Below are 18,775 nucleotides of genomic sequence, written 5' to 3'. Positions count from 1 at the left end.
TAACCTATGTTCCCTGAGAACATGGAACGAGACAATACGTCATCGACGCTATGGGGAACGCCTCAGGCGTGACAGGTGTCTGAAATCAATATCAAATCACGGCAATCACATTGACCGGCGACAGCCCGTGCGACCTGGAGGTATATATGGGAGCCTTGCAACATGACAAATCACCTTATCGTCTGAAGGGACTGTACGGTAGGCAAGCCCCGAGGCATGGCAGGGAGACGTATTGTCTCGTTCCCTGTTTTCAGGGAACATAGGTTACAGTCGTAACCTGAGACGTTCCCTTTCGAAGGGAACTCAACAATACGTCACCGACGCTATGGGGAACGAAATACCCACTCCGCCATGCTGAGGGGAGTGCATGCCCAAGGGCAGTGACAGCTGTCAGAAACAGCAACTTCAAATGAAACGCTAGAACCACTCACCCTCAGGTCACACTGGGCTATCAGTGACAGCATTCCCTACGATCATAGCCCAAGCTACAGCCTCACAGAAAAACCTTCATAAACATGGTTAAATGAAAGGTCTACCTGGGCCGGGTCTGGAACCACAACTTCCAATTAGAAGGGGTCCCTTCTAGGGAATGTGGCTAGGGAACCCGAAGGAACCCCAGCCAGTCACTATTCAGGGGAACGTACTCACCCCGAAATGCCTCCAGGACGGCCTGACCTGGCGTCATTACATAGACACATAGACAGAGCCTCTGGACAAAAGCCTTAAGTAAGGCGTCCAACCCGAGGGACTGTGAAGCTGGCAGTGAACCACTCGGCCCGGATCTCAGAGACGGGATATCCCGGAGAGTATGACTCAGCATAGTGCTTTCCAACCCTTGCTAGCCAGGGGGGTTTCTCTACTCGATCCACGGATCAACCAAGTGTCTGTGTTTCAAAACACTGAGGAGGCCTGTGAAGGCCTAAGGGCTGATCTAACTGGGAGGCCTCACGAGAGGCCTACGACCGTCTGACCAGACTCAGGAAGCCGCATGCTCATAGAGACCCTCGGTGAGGGGAGCACAAGGTCTGCCTGGCAGGCAAACCAGGCTGTAGGCAGAAAAGGTTCCAAGGGAACCAATATTAGAGAATGAACACTTTAGCGAGCCAGGGCGCAAGCTCGTCTTCAGCAGCTGCCTATTAAGGCTAGCTGAAACAGATAGCAAGAGGCCACTAGCTTCATAAACCCAGCACCATAGGGAACCATTCACAGGGAGGCCTGGAGAGGCCTACAACCTGAAAACCACAGTTTGTGGGGAACTCATCCTCAGGGAGGCCTGGTGAAGCCTACTACCTGATCACCACAATCTGTGGGAACTCACCTTCAAAGGAGGCCTGGTGAGGCCTACTACCTGACCGTTCCCATTCAGGGAGACCCAGTAGGGCCTAAACCCTGATCACCACAGCATGTGGGAAACTCACCCTCAGGGAGGCCTGGTGAGGCCTACTACCTGAACGTTCTCATTCAAGGACGCATGGAGGAGCCTACTAATTGATCAGGGAGGCCTACTACCTGACAGCTACTACATTTGGGAGCTTGCATCAAGGGAGGCCCAGAGAGGCCTACTACCTGACAGCTACAACATTTGGGAGCTTGCATCCAGGGAGGCCCAGAGAGGCCTACTACCTGACAGCCACAACATTTGGGAGCTCACATTCAGGGAGGCCCAGAGAGGCCTACTACCTGATAGCCAACGTAAGTGGAAATTCACCTTCAGGGCGGCCGGGTGAGGCCCACAACCTGATAACCACAGTATGTGGAGAACTCACCTTCAGGGAGGCCTGGTGAGGCCCACTACCTGGAAACCACAGTACGTGGGGATCTCACCATCAGGGAGGCCTGGTGAGGCCTACTACCTGGTAACCACAGTATGTGGGGAGCTCACCTTCAGGGAGGCCTGAGTGGCCTACTACCTGATAACCACTGGTAGCTATGAGCCCTGAGTCCGGGTGATAGTGCAAGGTGGGCTGCTAAGGCCGGCCAGCTGGGGACTCACCTAGCAGGGAGGCCTGGTCGGGCCTACTAGCTGATAGCAAGTCATATTCTGCTAACATGCACTGTTGGGAACCATACTACACAAGCATAATTTACTATTGGCTTCCAGTAGCGCTATAGGTATGTCCCACAATGTTGGGACTCACCTCCGAGGAGGCCTGTTTAAGGCCTACTACCCATCAGTGAGTCAACTGCCCGAACCACCAGGGCCAACCACGTAGCTGGCCTACAGCGCCCTCTTGGGGGCTGCTCAATCAAGGAGGCCTGCTGAGGCCTACTACTCAATGGCGCAGCGTTCATTGGCAGAAAAGCTGTTCACACAGCGCCTACAGCATCCAGGTGCCTAACCATATCGCCCATGGCAGTGTACTCTGCAAGAAAGCTAGCACCCTTAAAACAAGGGGAGTACAAGCATACGCCACTCTGCCTAAACGGAGGCCCCAGTTAGTCAGGGGCCTACCATCTATGCATGGGCGTCAGCTCAGGGCAATGCTCTGGCTTCAGGGGAGCGTACTTCGACAAAAGAAGTTCGACTGTGTGCATTTGCGCTGGATAACCTCCCTCAGATCTCTCCTGTTGCGGGAGTCAAGCCTTCTCTGCGACCTGCTCCTTGAGAGAGGGGGCGCACGAGAGGCGACACTGGCTCGTTGGCCCTGCCTACGGTCCTCAGACCATGAAGGGCCAGGCCCTCCCGCTTGCCGGGGTACGGACGCGGATCTCAGCGGTATACAAGTTTTGAATGCAGCTGAGCGCGCCTTTGCCTCTCTGAACTTCCCCACCATCGCCTCTACGGAGGTGCCGAAGAGTTCGGAAGGTGAAACCGGCGAATCGAGGAGAAAGGCTTTTTCTCTCTTCCCAATGTCGGCTAGATTTAACCACAGATGCCTCTCCGTGGCCACCATCGCCGCCATCGACTGTCCGATCGCAGCAGTGGTTTGCTTGGTAGCCCATATGAAGAGCCAGATCTGTGGTGCGGCGCAGCTCAGCCACCGCCTCAGGGGACATCCCTGCCCCCTGGTCGAGATCCCCCAGCAGGTCGGCCTGGTACGCCTGTAACACTGCCATGGTGTGCAGTGCAGCACCGGCCTGACCTGCTGCCGTGTATGCTCTGCCATTCAAACGAGCCGTTGTTTTCAGCGGTTTGGATGGCAGGGTTGGAGCTTTCAGTGTCGCTGCCCGCCCAGACACGAGATAGTTCGCGAACGTCTCGTCAATGGGCGGCATTGACAAGTACCCATGCTCTCCGATCCCCTCAACATCAGCGAAACTGGCCCGCTGATGTCGGTGGATACGGGCAGAGTATGGGTTCTTCCATGCCCTCTCGATCTCCATATGAAGATCAGGAAGGAATGGAAGGCTCACCTGAGCTGGTGGTGTATGGCCGGGGAGAAACCGATCATCGAGCCTACCGCGAGCGGTCTCTCCTCTAGCGCGCTGCCAAGGCAGCTGCAGCCTGTCGGCAGCGCGCTCCATCACATCCACCAGCTCTGCATACACGGGGCAGGATGGCTGAGGAGGTTCAGGATCTACCTGATCATAAACCTCCTCAGCCATCTCCTGCGCGTCCTGAAGAGCATCAACTGCAGTTACAGTCGGTGAGTAAACTTCCCCATCGACCTGCAGTTCGCCCTCGTCAGCCGTCGAATCATCTGAGAGGTTTTAAAGCCCTCTCGAGGCAATCGACGAGCTCCATCTGGGAGCCCCATGATGTAAGTCGCCACTCGGCCTCTGCACGAGCGGGACCCGCACCATGAGGTCCAGACACTGAACCCCCTTCACACGAGAAGAGGGCCAGACGAGAGCGGAGCGTTTTAAGAGAAAAACGCTCGCAGTTCGCACAGAGGGCTCCCTCGAGAACCTCCCGTGCGTGCTCTTCACCCAAGCAAAAAAAGCACAGCTCGTGTGTGTCGGCCGGTGTCAGAAACCTCGGACACGGGTCGGCACACTTACGAAAACAATCTGCCTTAGCTGTGCGTTTCATCTTTCTCTTACCTTTCCGTATACTTGAATAGCGTTTCAAACAAACAGTCCCTGAAGACGATTAGATGATTTTTCATGTTGCAAGGCTCCCTTATATACTTCCAGGTCGCATGTTAATCATTACTCTAATGATTCCCGGGCTATCGCCGATGTGATTGACGTGATTTGATAATGATTTCAGACACCTGTCACGCCTGAGGCGTTCCCCATAGCGTCGATGACGTATTGTTGAGTTCCTTTCGAAAGGGAACATCATTTTTTTACATATAAAGTGCCTGTCAAAAGTTTGAAAATATTACAATTTAAAATGTTTTTGAAAGAAGTCTCTTATGCTCATCAAGGTTACATTTATTTAATAAAAAATACAGTAAAAACAGTACTATTGTGAAATAATATTACAAATGAAAATAACTGTTTTCTATTTGAATATATTTGTAAAAAAGTAATTTATTCCTAATTCCTGTAATGCAAAGCTGAATTTTCAGCATCATCACTCCAGTTTTCGTTGTCACATCATCCTTCAGAAATCCTTCAAATATGCTGATTTGCTGCTCAAGAAACATTTATCATCATTATTATTATTATTATTATTATTATTATTATTACATTATTATTATTACCAATGCTGAAATAAATTACATTTTCCAATGTATTAAAATAGAAAACAATTATTTTAAATTGTAATAATATTTCACAGGATTCCTTTTTTTTTTTTTACTGTATTCTTGATTAATAAATGCAACCTTGGTGAGCATAAGAGATTTCTTTGAAAAACATTTTGACAGATACTGTATTTATTTTAAAACCTTTTCTCTTGGTTATGCAAACATTAAGGGAACATTCCATTTTATAATTTTGCAAACATTATGGAAACATTTCAGATTGTTCAGAGAGCACTCAAAAGTAACAAGTATTAAAAAACAGTTTTTAGATGAATGTCCAACTAAAATATTTCAATGAAAATAATGTATTAAAAAGGTTTTTGTGCTCATGTTTTGAGAACATTATTAAATCATCAGATAACTTTGAAAGAACATTCTGTTAATGTCATCTTTTTTTAAGATGGAACTTACTTCACTTTTCCCGGCCCCTGCCCGTAGCCCTTGGTCTCCAATTTGCGGTAGAAGTTTCTTAGTTTGGCCTCAAAATCACGCTTGTAGGGTGCAGGGGCTCGCGCATTGGCCCGTGGAGTTCCTATGAGCAAGAGAAGATGTGAATAACTGGAACGAAAACTGAGATTTAACAAACTTGGCAAATCTAGTACCCACAATACAAGGCTCTTACAAAATTTAAAAGCATATATTATAACCAGAATAACTGTTTTAAACATGCATCATCAAGTAAACATTCAAATTAGTCCACAGGGTCTTCCACTTCTCATTTTTTTGTTTTGTAATGGAGGACACAAGGCAGGAAAAAGGGGGGGAAAGGAAATTATTTATTTAGATGCGAGTCCGGGTCATGTGACCTCTCACCAGGGGAGCTTTGTGGGGAGGCATGACAGTAGCTGGAGAGCAGTAAGGCATTGGGCGGCACATACGACATCACTTCCTCTTCAAACAGGCTGCAAGGAGAGAGGGCCAGGTAACAAGTATGTGTATTCTAACCTGAGCTAGGCGTACAAAGTCAGGCCATCATAAAATATGTACACCGCATTTTTTTTTTAAACATATACACTACCATTCAAAAGTCTGGGGTCTGAAAATATGTTTAATATTTTTCAAATCAAGTCTCACCAAGTAATAATTTATTTAATCAAAAATATAGTACAAAACAAAACATATTATTACAATTTAAAATGTCTATTTGAATGCATTCCTGTGATGCAAAGCTGAATTTCCAGAATCAATACTCTTCAGTGTCAAATGATTCAGAAATCATTATAAAATGCTGATTTGGTGCTCAAGGAACATTTCTTACTATTATAAATTTTGAAAATAATTGTGCTGCTTAATATTTTTGTGGAAACTGATACTTTTTTCCCAGGATTGTTTTATGAATAGAAAGATCAAAAGAACAGCATTTATTTTAAATAGAAATCTTGTTTTAAAATATAACTGTCTTTACAGTAATTTTTGATCAATTTAAGGAATCTTTGTGGAATAAAAGTATTACTTCCTTTTTAAAAAATTTACTAACTTTTGAATGCTAATGTACTGTACATACACACTCAAATGCATGCGTATCTCAGGCAAAGGGAAACAGGCAGGTACACGGTTAGCTGTAGTTAAACATGTTGCAAAAGGTGCACACACTAACCTGAGCAACATAACCAGGTCTGCATCACTAGACAGACGGGTCAACCCAGCTGGCCCCTCATTGCGGATGAATTGGACCTTCTCTCTGAAACATAAAACATATGAAAAACTTGTAGCATTTAGCTATTGTATCATGAAAATTATAAATAACTACACCAATCTTATATTCATCAAACTGAATGGAGTAACTCAAAACCCAAGTTTGCTCATTTTAAAGCAGCCTTTAAAATGTTTAGTGTCTGTAAAGTTTTTTTTAAAAATCGAAAAGCCCAAAAATCAGTATCTCTGATAAATTAATTTAACATATGTTTGTGATGCCCTTTATTTTTAAGTTTCTTTTTTTTCTTTGTTTCTTTTATTTAAATTATTGTTGTTACAAGTTATACTTACCAAATGTGAAAATGTGTAAAAGAAATGTGTCAAGAACTTTATATTGAATTCTGTAATTTTGAAAATTCAATAAAAGAAAAAGAAAAATATATTTTTAATATATATATATATATATATATATATATATTTTTTTTTTTTTTGTTTTTTTTGTTTTTTTTAATAATATATATTTTTATAATATAATAATATAAAAAATATCTCTCAAAGGTGCAGTATGAAATTCTGGGCTTTCTATTGTCATCTGTGGATGAAACATAAAACTACAATAATATGTACCTAAGGGAGTGGTTTCTCACGAGCTCTGGCTGCCTTTCTTGCAGAATCTCAAAAATGTTGGGTTGTCGCAGAAAGGCGACAATCTTCTCGTTATAAGCTGTAAAAACACAGATGTGTTATGTGTCTGTACTCATGTGATGATATGTCAGTGTCACACTGTGTAAACGTGAGCGTACACACTCACCCACAGGCACCATGTCCTGATACTGACTGTTTCTTGATGACCGGCCCTGGACAGGAGGACTTGGAGAGCGAGAGTCATTTGCTACCTGAAACATCAGAGGAGGTTTCACAATTTCATAGTGTATTTTCCTAATGACAATACCCCGTTTGACTTTACTAGATGTAAGAAAACAATAGACAGCACATTAAAAACATGTCCGGAAGCAATGAGGTGGGCAGAGATACCCAGTGTGAATGGAGAGAAATAGAAACAACACAAATGACAAAATGACAAAACATTCTTTTCTTTATCTGTTAATTTTACTCTACACTATCGTTCAAAACTTTGGGTTATGGAATGTTTTTCTAAAGAAGTCTCTTATGCTCACCAAGTCTGTATTTATTTGATCAAAAACACAGTAAAACAGTTATATTGCTAAATATTTTATATTTTAATATATTTTCAAACATTTTCCTGTGGTGGCAAAGCTGAATTTTCTGCAGTCATTACTCCAGTCTTCAGTGTCACAATCCTTCAGAAATCTTTTTAATATGCTGATTTGGTGCTCAAGAAAGATTCCTTATTATTATGATTGTAGAAACCAGTTGTGCTGCTTAATATTTTTGTAGAAACTGTGTTGGTGGAATCCTTTTTTTAGGATTCTTTGATGAGTAGACGGTTCAAAAGAACAGTAATTTTTGTCATTTTAATGCATCTGTCACAATCATGTTCTGTTTTGTGTCTCTGTTGGTGTCTTTTTTTTATCTCTTTGCTCTTTGCCTGTTCTCCTGATTTCCTTCTTTGCCACCTTGGTCACTCATTAGTTAATCATTATCCAGCTGTTCCTGTTTAGTTCCCTCATTTACTATGTTTATATATACTCCCTATTCTGTTCAGCCGTTTGTTGGTTATTGTCTATTATGTGTCATATTTCTCTTGGTTTCCAGTAAAGTATTTGAACTATTCTTAGTCGTTTGTCTTCCTTATTCCTCGACAAAACGTGACAGCATCCTAGCTTAATAATAGTATACATTTATTTTTAAAGAAAAATCATACTGATCCCAAACTTTTGAATGGAAGTTTATGTGGTTAGTGCACAATGTATTACTGAAATATGAACCATTTTTACCTCTCCTGCACTGTGGCTGCGTTGGCGGGACAGGTGCTGTCGGTGAACCAGCAGGCCGCTGGACCGGGAGTTCTGTAAGGGCAGCCGCGGGTCAATAAACGTTGTGGCACGACAGTTATGATCCACAAAGAAGGCCTGTGATGCATAAACACATAAACAGGCTTTGAGCAAACAGTTGTCCATGAAACATACAAAACTAATGGCCCCTTAAGAATTAATAAGACAAGCATCTGTTCATTGTTTCCTGTCAGAAACACTAATTGGGCATCAAGAAGACAACCCGACAGTCCTACGTGAACATACTACCTCAGATTTCACTTTCTGTCTGTACAGTCTGTTCTGTCAGACTACTCGTATGCAGGTCTAAGGCCCCTTATACAGAACAAGAGCACAATTAAGGAGAAATCACAAACACACCTTTCCAGTTTGGTCATGTTTCATCTCCCAGCCCCGTGGAAGCTCCAGCTGCTTGTTGGAGAACAGATTGAGGAAGTTTACCAGGTCCCGGTTGTGCTGGTACCGCTCGAAGTGTTGGGCATCCCGTCGAACTTTACTGATCATGTGCTTCAGACATGTGTTACTAGTGAACATGCGATAGGCACTCTGAAAGGGAAATGAAGAGATCAAATCAAGAAATGTGTCAATAATATTGCACGCCTCTCTGAATATTTCATTCTGATTGGATACTTGACCATTTTCTGTAGCAAAATGCCACTGCTTATTTCATAGCAATTTAGAATAGCAAATTGGCAACATTTTGCTACTCAAAACAGCTAATGAATACAGTAAAAATGATCTGAGAGGATTTCTGTATTTGAAAATAAACAGTGAGCATAAAACCTTTGCTAGATGTCTAGAAGCTCAGGAGTCCCCATTTAAAGCAATAAGATGAAAACATTGCTCAGAAAAACTATGTAAGAGACACAAAGACATGGGTGAGACAGATCTTAGAATAGAGGAAGACATTTTACAATGTAGTACAAATTTGTTTGCTAACTAGTCCTGAAAAAACTGTCACTTGGATTACACATTAAAGTTGTAATAGTGCTGTAGCAACCGTCTTGTTGCTAGGCAATGTTATGTTCTAATATATTATGTTGCTTAGTACAAGCTTTAAGCAAATCTACAATTAAGATCATCATTAAGATATTTTCAATAAAAAATTCAATATTTCATGTCCATGTATTTATTTGATGAGTAGCCATGTAATAAGCTGAATAATGTCGAGTTCGTCGTCATTACGTTAAAAAAAAGGTTTTGCACTTGCCATCTGGGTTTGTTTTGTACAGAGCCACGCATTTGACACAGGAAAGAAAAAAGTTAGGCCAAAAATTAAGAATTTGCTCCAATGACTTGTTTTAGTTACTAATTCATTCCCTCTGTTTAATTTAGTTATATTGTGGCCAAATTTGATCTAAAATGAGAGAATCTTTGGCCACAATCTTGATTTTTTCCCCCACATGTAATCTGCAGGGCTCTGTAGTTTTGTAATAATGCATTATCTGTTCATTATTAATGACTTAGTTTCAGGTGTGCGTGTAAGCACTGATATCTGTGTCTCTGTGTGCTTTAGCTCACAGGATTAGAATGCAGAACAGAGAAGAAGTCTGGACTGGAGAGGAACTTTGCACCAGGAGACTGAAGCAGCAAAGCCAGACGAGAACGTGAGCTGGCTTGACCCATAAAGCCGTCCCGCCGGTATTCTACATGAGAACAGACACATCAACAAACACAGACTGAACAACCTCTCATTCTGCCCAGCCTCAGTCATCTTACATTCATCTCAGCATAGCATTCATTCACTTTCCCAGACACTATAATCTGTAGTTCTTTCTTTGATTGACAGCTTACCAGAGATGGAGTGGGATAGCAGGTCTGTTTCTTCAGGAGGAGGATCATCCACTCTCGGTTCCTCAGACCTTTCACTGGTCATTGTCCTACGAATACTCTGATACCTGCCAGAAAGAAAATACAGCAATCACACTTTCGGTAATGCATTAACCCTCCTACTGTATAGTGTATACACCTTTCATTTTCCAGGGTCAGTTTTGACCCAGTGGAACCTGAGCCTATAAAACAGTCATAACTTAATATTTTTCAACTAAAACCATATTGTATCTAAACAGTATCTGCTCATTAATGAGTGAATGTGCAAAATTGTTATATGTGACCCTGGATGACAAAACCAGTCTTATGGGTCATTTTTTTGAAATTGAGATTTATACATCACATGAAAGCTGAATAAATAAGCTTTCCATTGATGTATGGTTTGTTAGGATAGGACAATATTTGGAAGAGATGCAACTATTTTTAAAATATGGAATCTGAGGTTGCAGAAAAATCGAAACATTGAGATAAATCGCCTTTAAAGTTGTCCATTCATGTTCGCGATTGTGCTGCATTCACCCACAAAAAATAAATGTTTTATACATTTACGGTAGGAAATTTACAAAATATCTTCATGGAACATGATCTTTACTTAATATCCCAATGATTTTTGGCATAAAAGAAACATTGATAATTTTGACCCATACAATGTATTGTTGGCAGTTCCCACAAATATACCCGTGCTACTTAAGACTGGTTTTGTGATCCAGGGTCACATATTATTCTTCTTATTTATTTGTTTAATTATTTCATGAGCTCTAACCTGCGGTTGAGTTGCTCCATCTGCTGTATGGAGCTGGAGCGGGTCAGACCCTGTGGGGCAGGTGGGCCAGTGGGTCTCTGCCACGTGGTGGTGCGGTTCACATGATCCACAAAGAAGATACGGCCATGGCTGTCAATACGAGCCTCCCAGTCTGAGAAAAGAAAGGTGGGAAAAGAGAATGGAGAGTAGAATGTGATGGTGCCAGATTGAGTCATCAAGCCTAAATTACATTATTTGGTAAAATTGTCTTTTCAAACAAACACACATAAGCAAAGTATCTACAGACACATAAACAACAGAAAAGCACATGCGAATGTACATAAACACATACACACACTCACTGGGAGGTAAGGGCTCGTCCACACGCTGGTATCTGTGGACGTCTTGTCTTACAGATGGCAGGGAACTAACACGTTGGTCTCCATTTATCTGAGGGACACCTGCGCAACATTTTACATACAGAATCAGGATATATTTCCAAACTCATATTTGATTATTTTTCCATTCAAAATTAATTGTCAAGTGAAGGCCAGCTCAATGGTTCTGTGAATACCTGATTCTGATTCAGTCTCGGTAACAAAGGTTTCAGAATCCCCAGATTCTCCGTCACCTGATGGCATTAACTCCTCCTCTTCCTCGTCCTCCTGTGACACACCTGCTGTTGCCTCCAGGCTCCACCTTCTGGACATTGTGTCCTCGGTCACATCTTCACATTCCTCCTCCTCATTGGCTGACGGTTCTGGTTTTGGAGTGTCCCTCACTTGCTCACTAGTTGGGTGGGTTTCTTCAGCAGTCTCAGCAACTTCATAAGTTGTGGGTGGATCATCTGAAAGATCTTCTCCCCCTGGGTCAATGGCTGCCTCTGCCCCCTGGTCTGCCTCCTAGAAAGATCAAGTTCATAGAGAAAGATTACCTTCACCTCTCTCTGCTTTTATTAGCATCAAACATTTCAGGTCTAGTGCAAGAGCCAGTTGGATTGATGATGTTACACTCATTATTTTCCCTACCTATTATTTTAATCATAATACATACAATATAATACAATACAATAATACAATGTACAATACAAAGCAGTTCATAGATTTCTATTTCTATTCATTTGATTTTAAAAAATATTATTTAGATTTTTAGGGCATATATAAAAAATATCAGGCGATTAAACAGTCCTGATATCATAAATAAATACTAATTTATCAAAAATAAATACTCCTTAAAATAATGACATTTCTGAAAAGCAAACTATATTATGGAGTTTGTCACAATCTTTTATTATTATTTCTTAAAAGTCATGTGGTGCCACCAACACAGTGAAAAACGCAGAAAAAAAATTAGGGAATTAGTCCTTTTTATGATAAGGCAAATGGAGACACTTTTGGAGCAATTTATAAGATATATTTTAAAATACACATTCATGGTGTAACTATGTTATTACTTTTTACTAAATGGTTACACAGCATGACAGTTGTGGAGTCTTTAAACTGATTTTTTTTCTTGAACAGTATAAGTGTTTCAATATAAACACAAAGACTACACTTCTAACAACAAGTGAAATTTTATTATTTATACACTATCATAGTATTTATTTATTTTATTTTTATATTACATTTTAAGTTTAGTTGGTTTTAGTAATTTGTTATGTGCTTTTGTCACTTTTATTCGTTTTTAATTTGATATATTTGATTTGTTTCAGTTTTAGTCATTTTAAATGTTATCTATTTATATTTCATATTTTATCAATTTATATTCTATTTTTGAATGAAAACTATTTTATTAGTTTTAGTTAACAATAACAACACTGTTTTAAACTAGATTTGTTAAAGATCTGGACACTCTTATACTGTATGTCACTGACCCACTTAAATTGCAAATTTTCCTTTCAGTAAATCTAACTGACCTGAGAAGTAGATGTAGGGACCGGGCAGCAGTCAGATGCCATTGAAGAAATATCAACTTCAGTTGCCAGCTCTTCACTGGGTGCCAGTCCGTCTTCCTCCTCCTCTGCCTCCACTTCCTGTTCCTCTTGCCTCTCCATCAAACTGGCAGTTTCCACCACGGGGGCGACTGAACTCGGCATGACCTCAGGCTCAGGAGGCAACTCTGCTCCTATATTCAGAGTCTCTATTTCAGACTTCAGCCCAGCCTCTTCTGGAGGTTCCTCTACAGATCCTTCACTTGCAGGTTGTGTAATTGGTGGTTTTGGAGGTGTTTGTTGAGTCCTTGAAACACCATTAGATGTTGAATGCGTGACTTCCGTAACAGCGGACCTCTCTTCATCTTCATCAGAGTCAATGTGCAGCATAGCGCTGAGGCGTGTGTGTGTGGGAAAGCTGGATCGTAGTTTGGGAGAAGCTGCCCCAAAGGGCCTATCGCCCGGGCCTTTAGGGGCCTCAATGGAATAAAGCTGCTCACTGAAGGAACCCTGGAGCAGGTCTGGAGAACAAGGGGCCTCATCATCCAAGGTGGCTACATACATTTCGATGTCTGGGGAAGGTATGCTGCTGCCTTCCCCATTTCTATGGGAACCCAGGGAGCCGGTGGGGGAAGGGCCTGCTGATGGGACCTGGAGAGGACGGGGCAGCTCTTCATCATCTGAAGGGGTTCCAGGAGCTCCATTGAGGGCTGTTGCCCCTAGAATCGTCTCATGTGAAACATCTATGAGAGGTGGGTACAAGTTATTTCAAAACCATTTGAAATCAGTGGCTATAAGCTGAGCCAGACCAAATGTGTTTGTATGTGATCTCACCATCTTGGCCTATAGATGTGATATCCACTTTAAAGTGCATTTGACCGCTCACATGATCAGTGGGCAAACGACGGCATAGAGAGAAGCTCAGTGATTGGTTCCTGTAGCCATATAAACATTTATTGACACACATACACAACCATTCAAAAGTTTGGGGTCAGTAAGATTTGTTTAAAGTGCCCCTATTATGCTATTTTAAAGTTTCCTAATGTAGTTTTGGAGTCTCCTACAACAGGTTATGCATCAAAGGTCACAAAAAGTTTAATTTTTCTTATAATATACACCACCACATTTTTCAATGATTCTCAAACGACTCAACAGATGAATCAATCTCTCTAAATCTCTCCTTTCTGCGAGCTACTCTGCTCTGATTGGCCAGATAGCTCAGTCTGTTGTGATTGGTTTACAGCGAGCGCGTCGAAAACAAAAGGGGAAAGGCGAAAAAGGCAACTTACACAATATAAAACTCAAAACTAAGTATTTTGTTAAGTTTGTTAAAATTTATTTTAAGTACTTTCAAGAGCAAGCGTTTTGCGAATCCTGCATTGAACTCCGGAATTTTAGAAGCAGTTGTCAGTGAAATAAAGGGAACACAGCAAAAGTTTAGGATTATACTGCTGTGGTATCGTGGTAAAGATTCATTTTAACCACAGATTCTTCATATGCTCGTCCTTGGGCAGTGAAAAAATTGTAGAGCACAGCGTCTTCTCAACATGATGCTGTCCAGTATCCGCAGGAATCAGCTGCAGTGTTAGAGGGGGTTCAAGTTTTCCCTGGTGTCTGCGCTCGCAATAAGTGGGCGGGCAATATGCTAATGTTTCATCTTTACGTCACAACTAAACGGCTTATAACTCGTTGAAAAACGATTAATTTAATTGACTCAAGAGTAGACTCTTACTTTTGAAAGACAATAACTTTATATATATGGTGCACTTTCAGATTTAAAACTTTGCAGAATGTTTTCATTCACTTAGAGCTATGTTACACACTACATGAAAGGTAATTTTCAAAATCCATAATAGGGGCTCTTTAATGTTTTTGAAAGAAGTCTCTTGTGCCACTAAGGCTGCATTTATTTGATCAAAAATACAGTACAAAAGTAATAAATATAGTAGAAAATATGTAATGAAAAGTAATGAAATATTATTACAATTTGAAATAGCTGTTTTCTATATTGTTATATTTTAATATGTAATTTAATGTGAATTTTCAGCATCATTACTCCAGTCTTCAGTGTCACATGTTCCTTCAGAAATCATTCTAATATGCTGATTTGGTGCTCAAGATTTTTTTTTTATTATTCTCAATGTTGAAAACAGGTATTTATTTGAAAGATAAATCTTTTGTAACATTATTAATGGCTTTACTGTCACTATTGATCAACTAAATGCATCCTTGCTAAATAAAAGTAATAATTTCTTTAAAAAAAATCTTACTAAAAATATTGAACGGTAGTGTATTACTGATCACACATTGTGGTGTGGTGACGATCAGATGAGACATTGCTATGACACTCACCCTGACGCATGTCTTTCCAGCAGCATCTGCACCGGAATGTTCAACTGACCCAGGAAGCGTTTAATAATTGGTCGACTTTTAGCAAACTTGTCTTTAATCTCAATCACTAATACGTCTGTCATAAGAGCCACAAAAGTGTGTTTCTACATGGAAAAGCAAAGAGAGAATTGGAAAACAAACACATCATCAACTGTTTCAGTTCATGACTTGTGAACATGATTGTATCTTAACAGTCTGCATTAGAGAATTTGTGTCTCTTTAAACGTGCGTGTGTGTGTGTGTGTGTGTGTGTGTGTGTGTGTGTGTGTGTGTGTGTGTGTGTGTGTGTGTGTGTGTGTGTGTGTGTGTGTGTGTGTGTGTGTGTGTGTGTGTGTGTGTGTGTCACCTCTCCATGCCACACAGGATTAGTAGTGTTAGTTGTAATGCCGGATCGTCTCTCTTGGCCATGATGGGAAAAGGTCGGAAAGCAACTTCTCTTGCCTGGATGAATGCTCATCTTCAAATAAGGGTCTGGGTTAAAAAACATGCCCTTCTTCAGCCCCACAGCCCGGATATCTAAAACAAACAACACTCTAATTAGTAATAAAAAAACGCACGGATAAATCTATGGAGTAGGATAACGTCATAAGTCATTGACATTTAGTTGAATCCTCTTTGTCTCTTACACACCTGATAGGGTAAAGCTGACCAATTTTCGACTGCTCTCTGAAGCTTGTTGTCCTTCATCTTGACCATCGACCTAGAAGATATCTTCGACATATATGATTGGCTACATACACCTGGCCTTCTTCTGATCATAGACTTACAGTGATAAATAATAAGTAATAATAAGTATCTTAATAGTTGATAATTCATAATTTTTCACAAGTCATCCTGTATCCTCAGGTTACTAGACACAGAAAACAGAAATACACTGTCCAAGTGTGATTATCATGGCTCAAGTGTGTTTCAATAGAGTTAGGGTTAGGGTTAGGGTTAGGGTTAGGAAACTCTACAGGAAGGCAGGCGTTGAGGAGAGAGTTCCCATATGACTGATTCCTCTACATCCATCCAACGACATGATAAATTGCCTGCACTTATGGGAACTGAGAAATATCCGACCTCCAAACATACATGATGTGAGGCTGCAGTCAAATAGCCATTTAGCACTTAACACCTCATAGACTGTGTAACCTTTACCAATCATAGTCTGACTTGTAGTGAACAAGACAGCTACAGTAGTACTGTTTATGTCATCTGCTAAACATGTTCAATATTCCACAGATATTGTGAGCCAGTAAAGACAGTATAATTAAAACAACTGTTTTTGAATTAAAAACAGTGAAAAATATGTTTGAAATAAAAAAATATCAAATAAGTTAACTTACATTATAACATTTAAAAGCTTGGGGTCGGTAAGATTTTAGAATATGCTCACCCCGGCTGCATTTATTTGATCAAAATAACCTTTAAAAACACAAAAAATAACGAACTCTACTAACTAATATATTAGCACCGACACCAACGGGCGATATTGCATGCTGCAGTTTTGTCACTTTAAATGCTCGAGCTCTTTAAAGCAGGATTGATTCTGATTGGCTGTCTTATTTTAATAATTTATTAGTTGGAAAAAATAGTTTTGAAAGTGATTCCAACAATAGTGTTACCATTATCATTATAATTGTGGTGTGGACTATTCATTTATATTTAGAACGATATCTGTATTATTAGGTGTGAACTGGCCTTAAAAATAGTAATATGAAACTCTTTTATATTGTAATTTTTTTTTCATTTATTTAGATTCTTTGATGAATATAAAGATTAAAAGAACAGCATTTATTTGAAATAAAAATATTTTGTAACATTATAAATACATTTTCTATCATTTTGATCAATTTAGTGCAGAGGTCTTCAATCCTGCTCCTGGAGGGCCACTGTCCTGCAGAGTTTAGTTCCAAGCTTCTTCAGCACACCTGCCTTTGTATATTCAAGCGATCTTGAAGAGCTTGATGAGCTGATTCAGGTGTGTTTGATTAGGGTTGGAACTAAACTCTGCAGGACAGCGGCCCTCCAGGAGCAGGATTGAAGACCTCTGATTTAGTGCATCATTGTTGAATAGAATAGAATATATATATTTTTTTTAAAACAAAATCTTACTGACCCAAACATTTGAATGGTAGTGTTCCATGATGTGTTCACATCCAGTGTATAATGGTATAATGCATTGTATAATGCAAATTATCTATGTAAAACAACAGAGGTTGTTTACCTCATCCCATAATGCAATGTGCTTGACTTTCCATTTTCCATTTTATTATATCTTGTATGATTTATTATTTGATCAGACTAACAACTGTTTTACACTAAATTTGTTTGAAAAGTCAAGCACTTTACCACACCATGTGTTTTTGTGAGCTATAAGGCTGTCTATTTACACAGGAATAATATCTGCTGTTGACACACACACACACACACACACACACACACACACACACACACACACACACTGACCGAGGCTCTGGGGTTCTTGACTGTGATGCAGGGAGTTGTGGCTCTCAGCGCACCACTGACTCCATGGTAGTATTTAAAACAGATCCTTGTCTCAGCTAGAAGAGATAACCAGAAGAGTGCCAGCATAACAAATCTGCCCAGCATATTTGTTGAGTCAGCAGGATATTTTATAATAAAAAATAAATAAATTACATTTCATATTTATAACTGTAGGAATTTCTAACATGTCTGAGCATCAAAAATGTAAAACAAATGCATGCCATTACAAAAGTATGTATCTCTACTTTTGTTTAACCTAGTCCATGAAATATTTTATAATATCAAGTTGTGTCACTCACCTTCAAGGAAGTACGACCCAGCCTCCAGCCTCCAGACAATCTGACCACACTGTGTACCGTTAACCCCACGGTTCTTGCAGTCCCACATGTTTGATGGACAGGTCTCATCTGAAAAAAGTTTCTAACAGTTTATAGAATCTGTTTTGGACATTTTTTGTTGGCAAATGGGTGGCACAGGAGCAGATTTGGACAGTAACAAAGTACATTTACTTACTGTACTTGTACTGTACTTAGGTACGCTTTTTGAGTATCTGTACTTAACTTGAGTATTATGTTTTCTGGAAATTTTTTACTTTAACTTCACTACATTTGAAAGACAAATATCGTACTTTTTACTCCACTACATTTCTGTCAAAGTCCTTGAGTAGAAAGTAGTAACGTCAGTCGGGGGATGATTTTACCTTCTGATGTTGGTTTCTGACTTCAACCCGATTTTCATTTTCAACCACAATACAACGTCTGTCCAACGTTGGAGATTAATGTCAATCTGGCGTTGGATTCTGACATCAAACTCATTTTCAATTTCAACGTTGGATTTGGTCTTCTAAATGCGAATTTTGTCATTGTTGTGGAGTACACTATCTTATAACAGTAAGGCTATATTCATACTAAAAGCCAAAAAAGTTTAAAAAGGGCACTATTTGAGGGATAAGCTATTTGGGTGTCCGAAACCATTGTGGACGTTATTGAGTGCACTTATTCAATCTCACATTCAATCCCACTACTGGAACTGTGTTCTAGAAATACATTTGATATTGATATGAGGGTAGGCAGGCATAGATTCCGAGGCATACGGTACTGTAAGTATTACATACAACAATGCAACAATAATAAAATAATGCATTGAC

General features: G+C 40.4%; 1 protein-coding gene across 1 annotated transcript in view; it reads right to left on the bottom strand.

Moving 5' to 3' along the window:
- The window catches only part of hecw2a (HECT, C2 and WW domain containing E3 ubiquitin protein ligase 2a), a 45,161-nt gene that overhangs the window by 20,585 nt on the left and 5,801 nt on the right, over positions 1 to 18,775 (bottom strand). The window contains exons 3-21 of the mRNA XM_077215241.1: positions 17,928 to 18,035; positions 17,590 to 17,684; positions 15,769 to 15,838; positions 15,485 to 15,654; positions 15,100 to 15,242; positions 13,582 to 13,682; positions 12,733 to 13,490; positions 11,392 to 11,719; positions 11,180 to 11,278; positions 10,839 to 10,989; positions 10,040 to 10,143; positions 9,767 to 9,891; positions 8,606 to 8,791; positions 8,189 to 8,323; positions 7,081 to 7,165; positions 6,897 to 6,993; positions 6,232 to 6,315; positions 5,448 to 5,536; positions 5,046 to 5,166 (exon numbers count right to left, since the gene is read on the bottom strand). Coding sequence (XP_077071356.1) covers positions 5,046 to 5,166; positions 5,448 to 5,536; positions 6,232 to 6,315; positions 6,897 to 6,993; positions 7,081 to 7,165; positions 8,189 to 8,323; positions 8,606 to 8,791; positions 9,767 to 9,891; positions 10,040 to 10,143; positions 10,839 to 10,989; positions 11,180 to 11,278; positions 11,392 to 11,719; positions 12,733 to 13,490; positions 13,582 to 13,682; positions 15,100 to 15,242; positions 15,485 to 15,654; positions 15,769 to 15,838; positions 17,590 to 17,684; positions 17,928 to 18,035 — 3,049 coding nt within the window. The remainder of the gene's footprint in view (positions 1 to 5,045; positions 5,167 to 5,447; positions 5,537 to 6,231; positions 6,316 to 6,896; positions 6,994 to 7,080; positions 7,166 to 8,188; positions 8,324 to 8,605; positions 8,792 to 9,766; positions 9,892 to 10,039; positions 10,144 to 10,838; positions 10,990 to 11,179; positions 11,279 to 11,391; positions 11,720 to 12,732; positions 13,491 to 13,581; positions 13,683 to 15,099; positions 15,243 to 15,484; positions 15,655 to 15,768; positions 15,839 to 17,589; positions 17,685 to 17,927; positions 18,036 to 18,775) is intronic.

The sequence above is a fragment of the Siphateles boraxobius genome, unplaced genomic scaffold, assembly GCF_051911475.1.
Source record: "Siphateles boraxobius isolate OS27281-9 unplaced genomic scaffold, OSU_SipBor_1 7, whole genome shotgun sequence".
Classification (NCBI taxonomy): domain Eukaryota; kingdom Metazoa; phylum Chordata; class Actinopteri; order Cypriniformes; family Leuciscidae; genus Siphateles; species Siphateles boraxobius.
The sequence above is the reverse complement of the archived record's forward strand: the minus strand, read 5'-3'. Positions and strand labels throughout refer to the sequence as shown.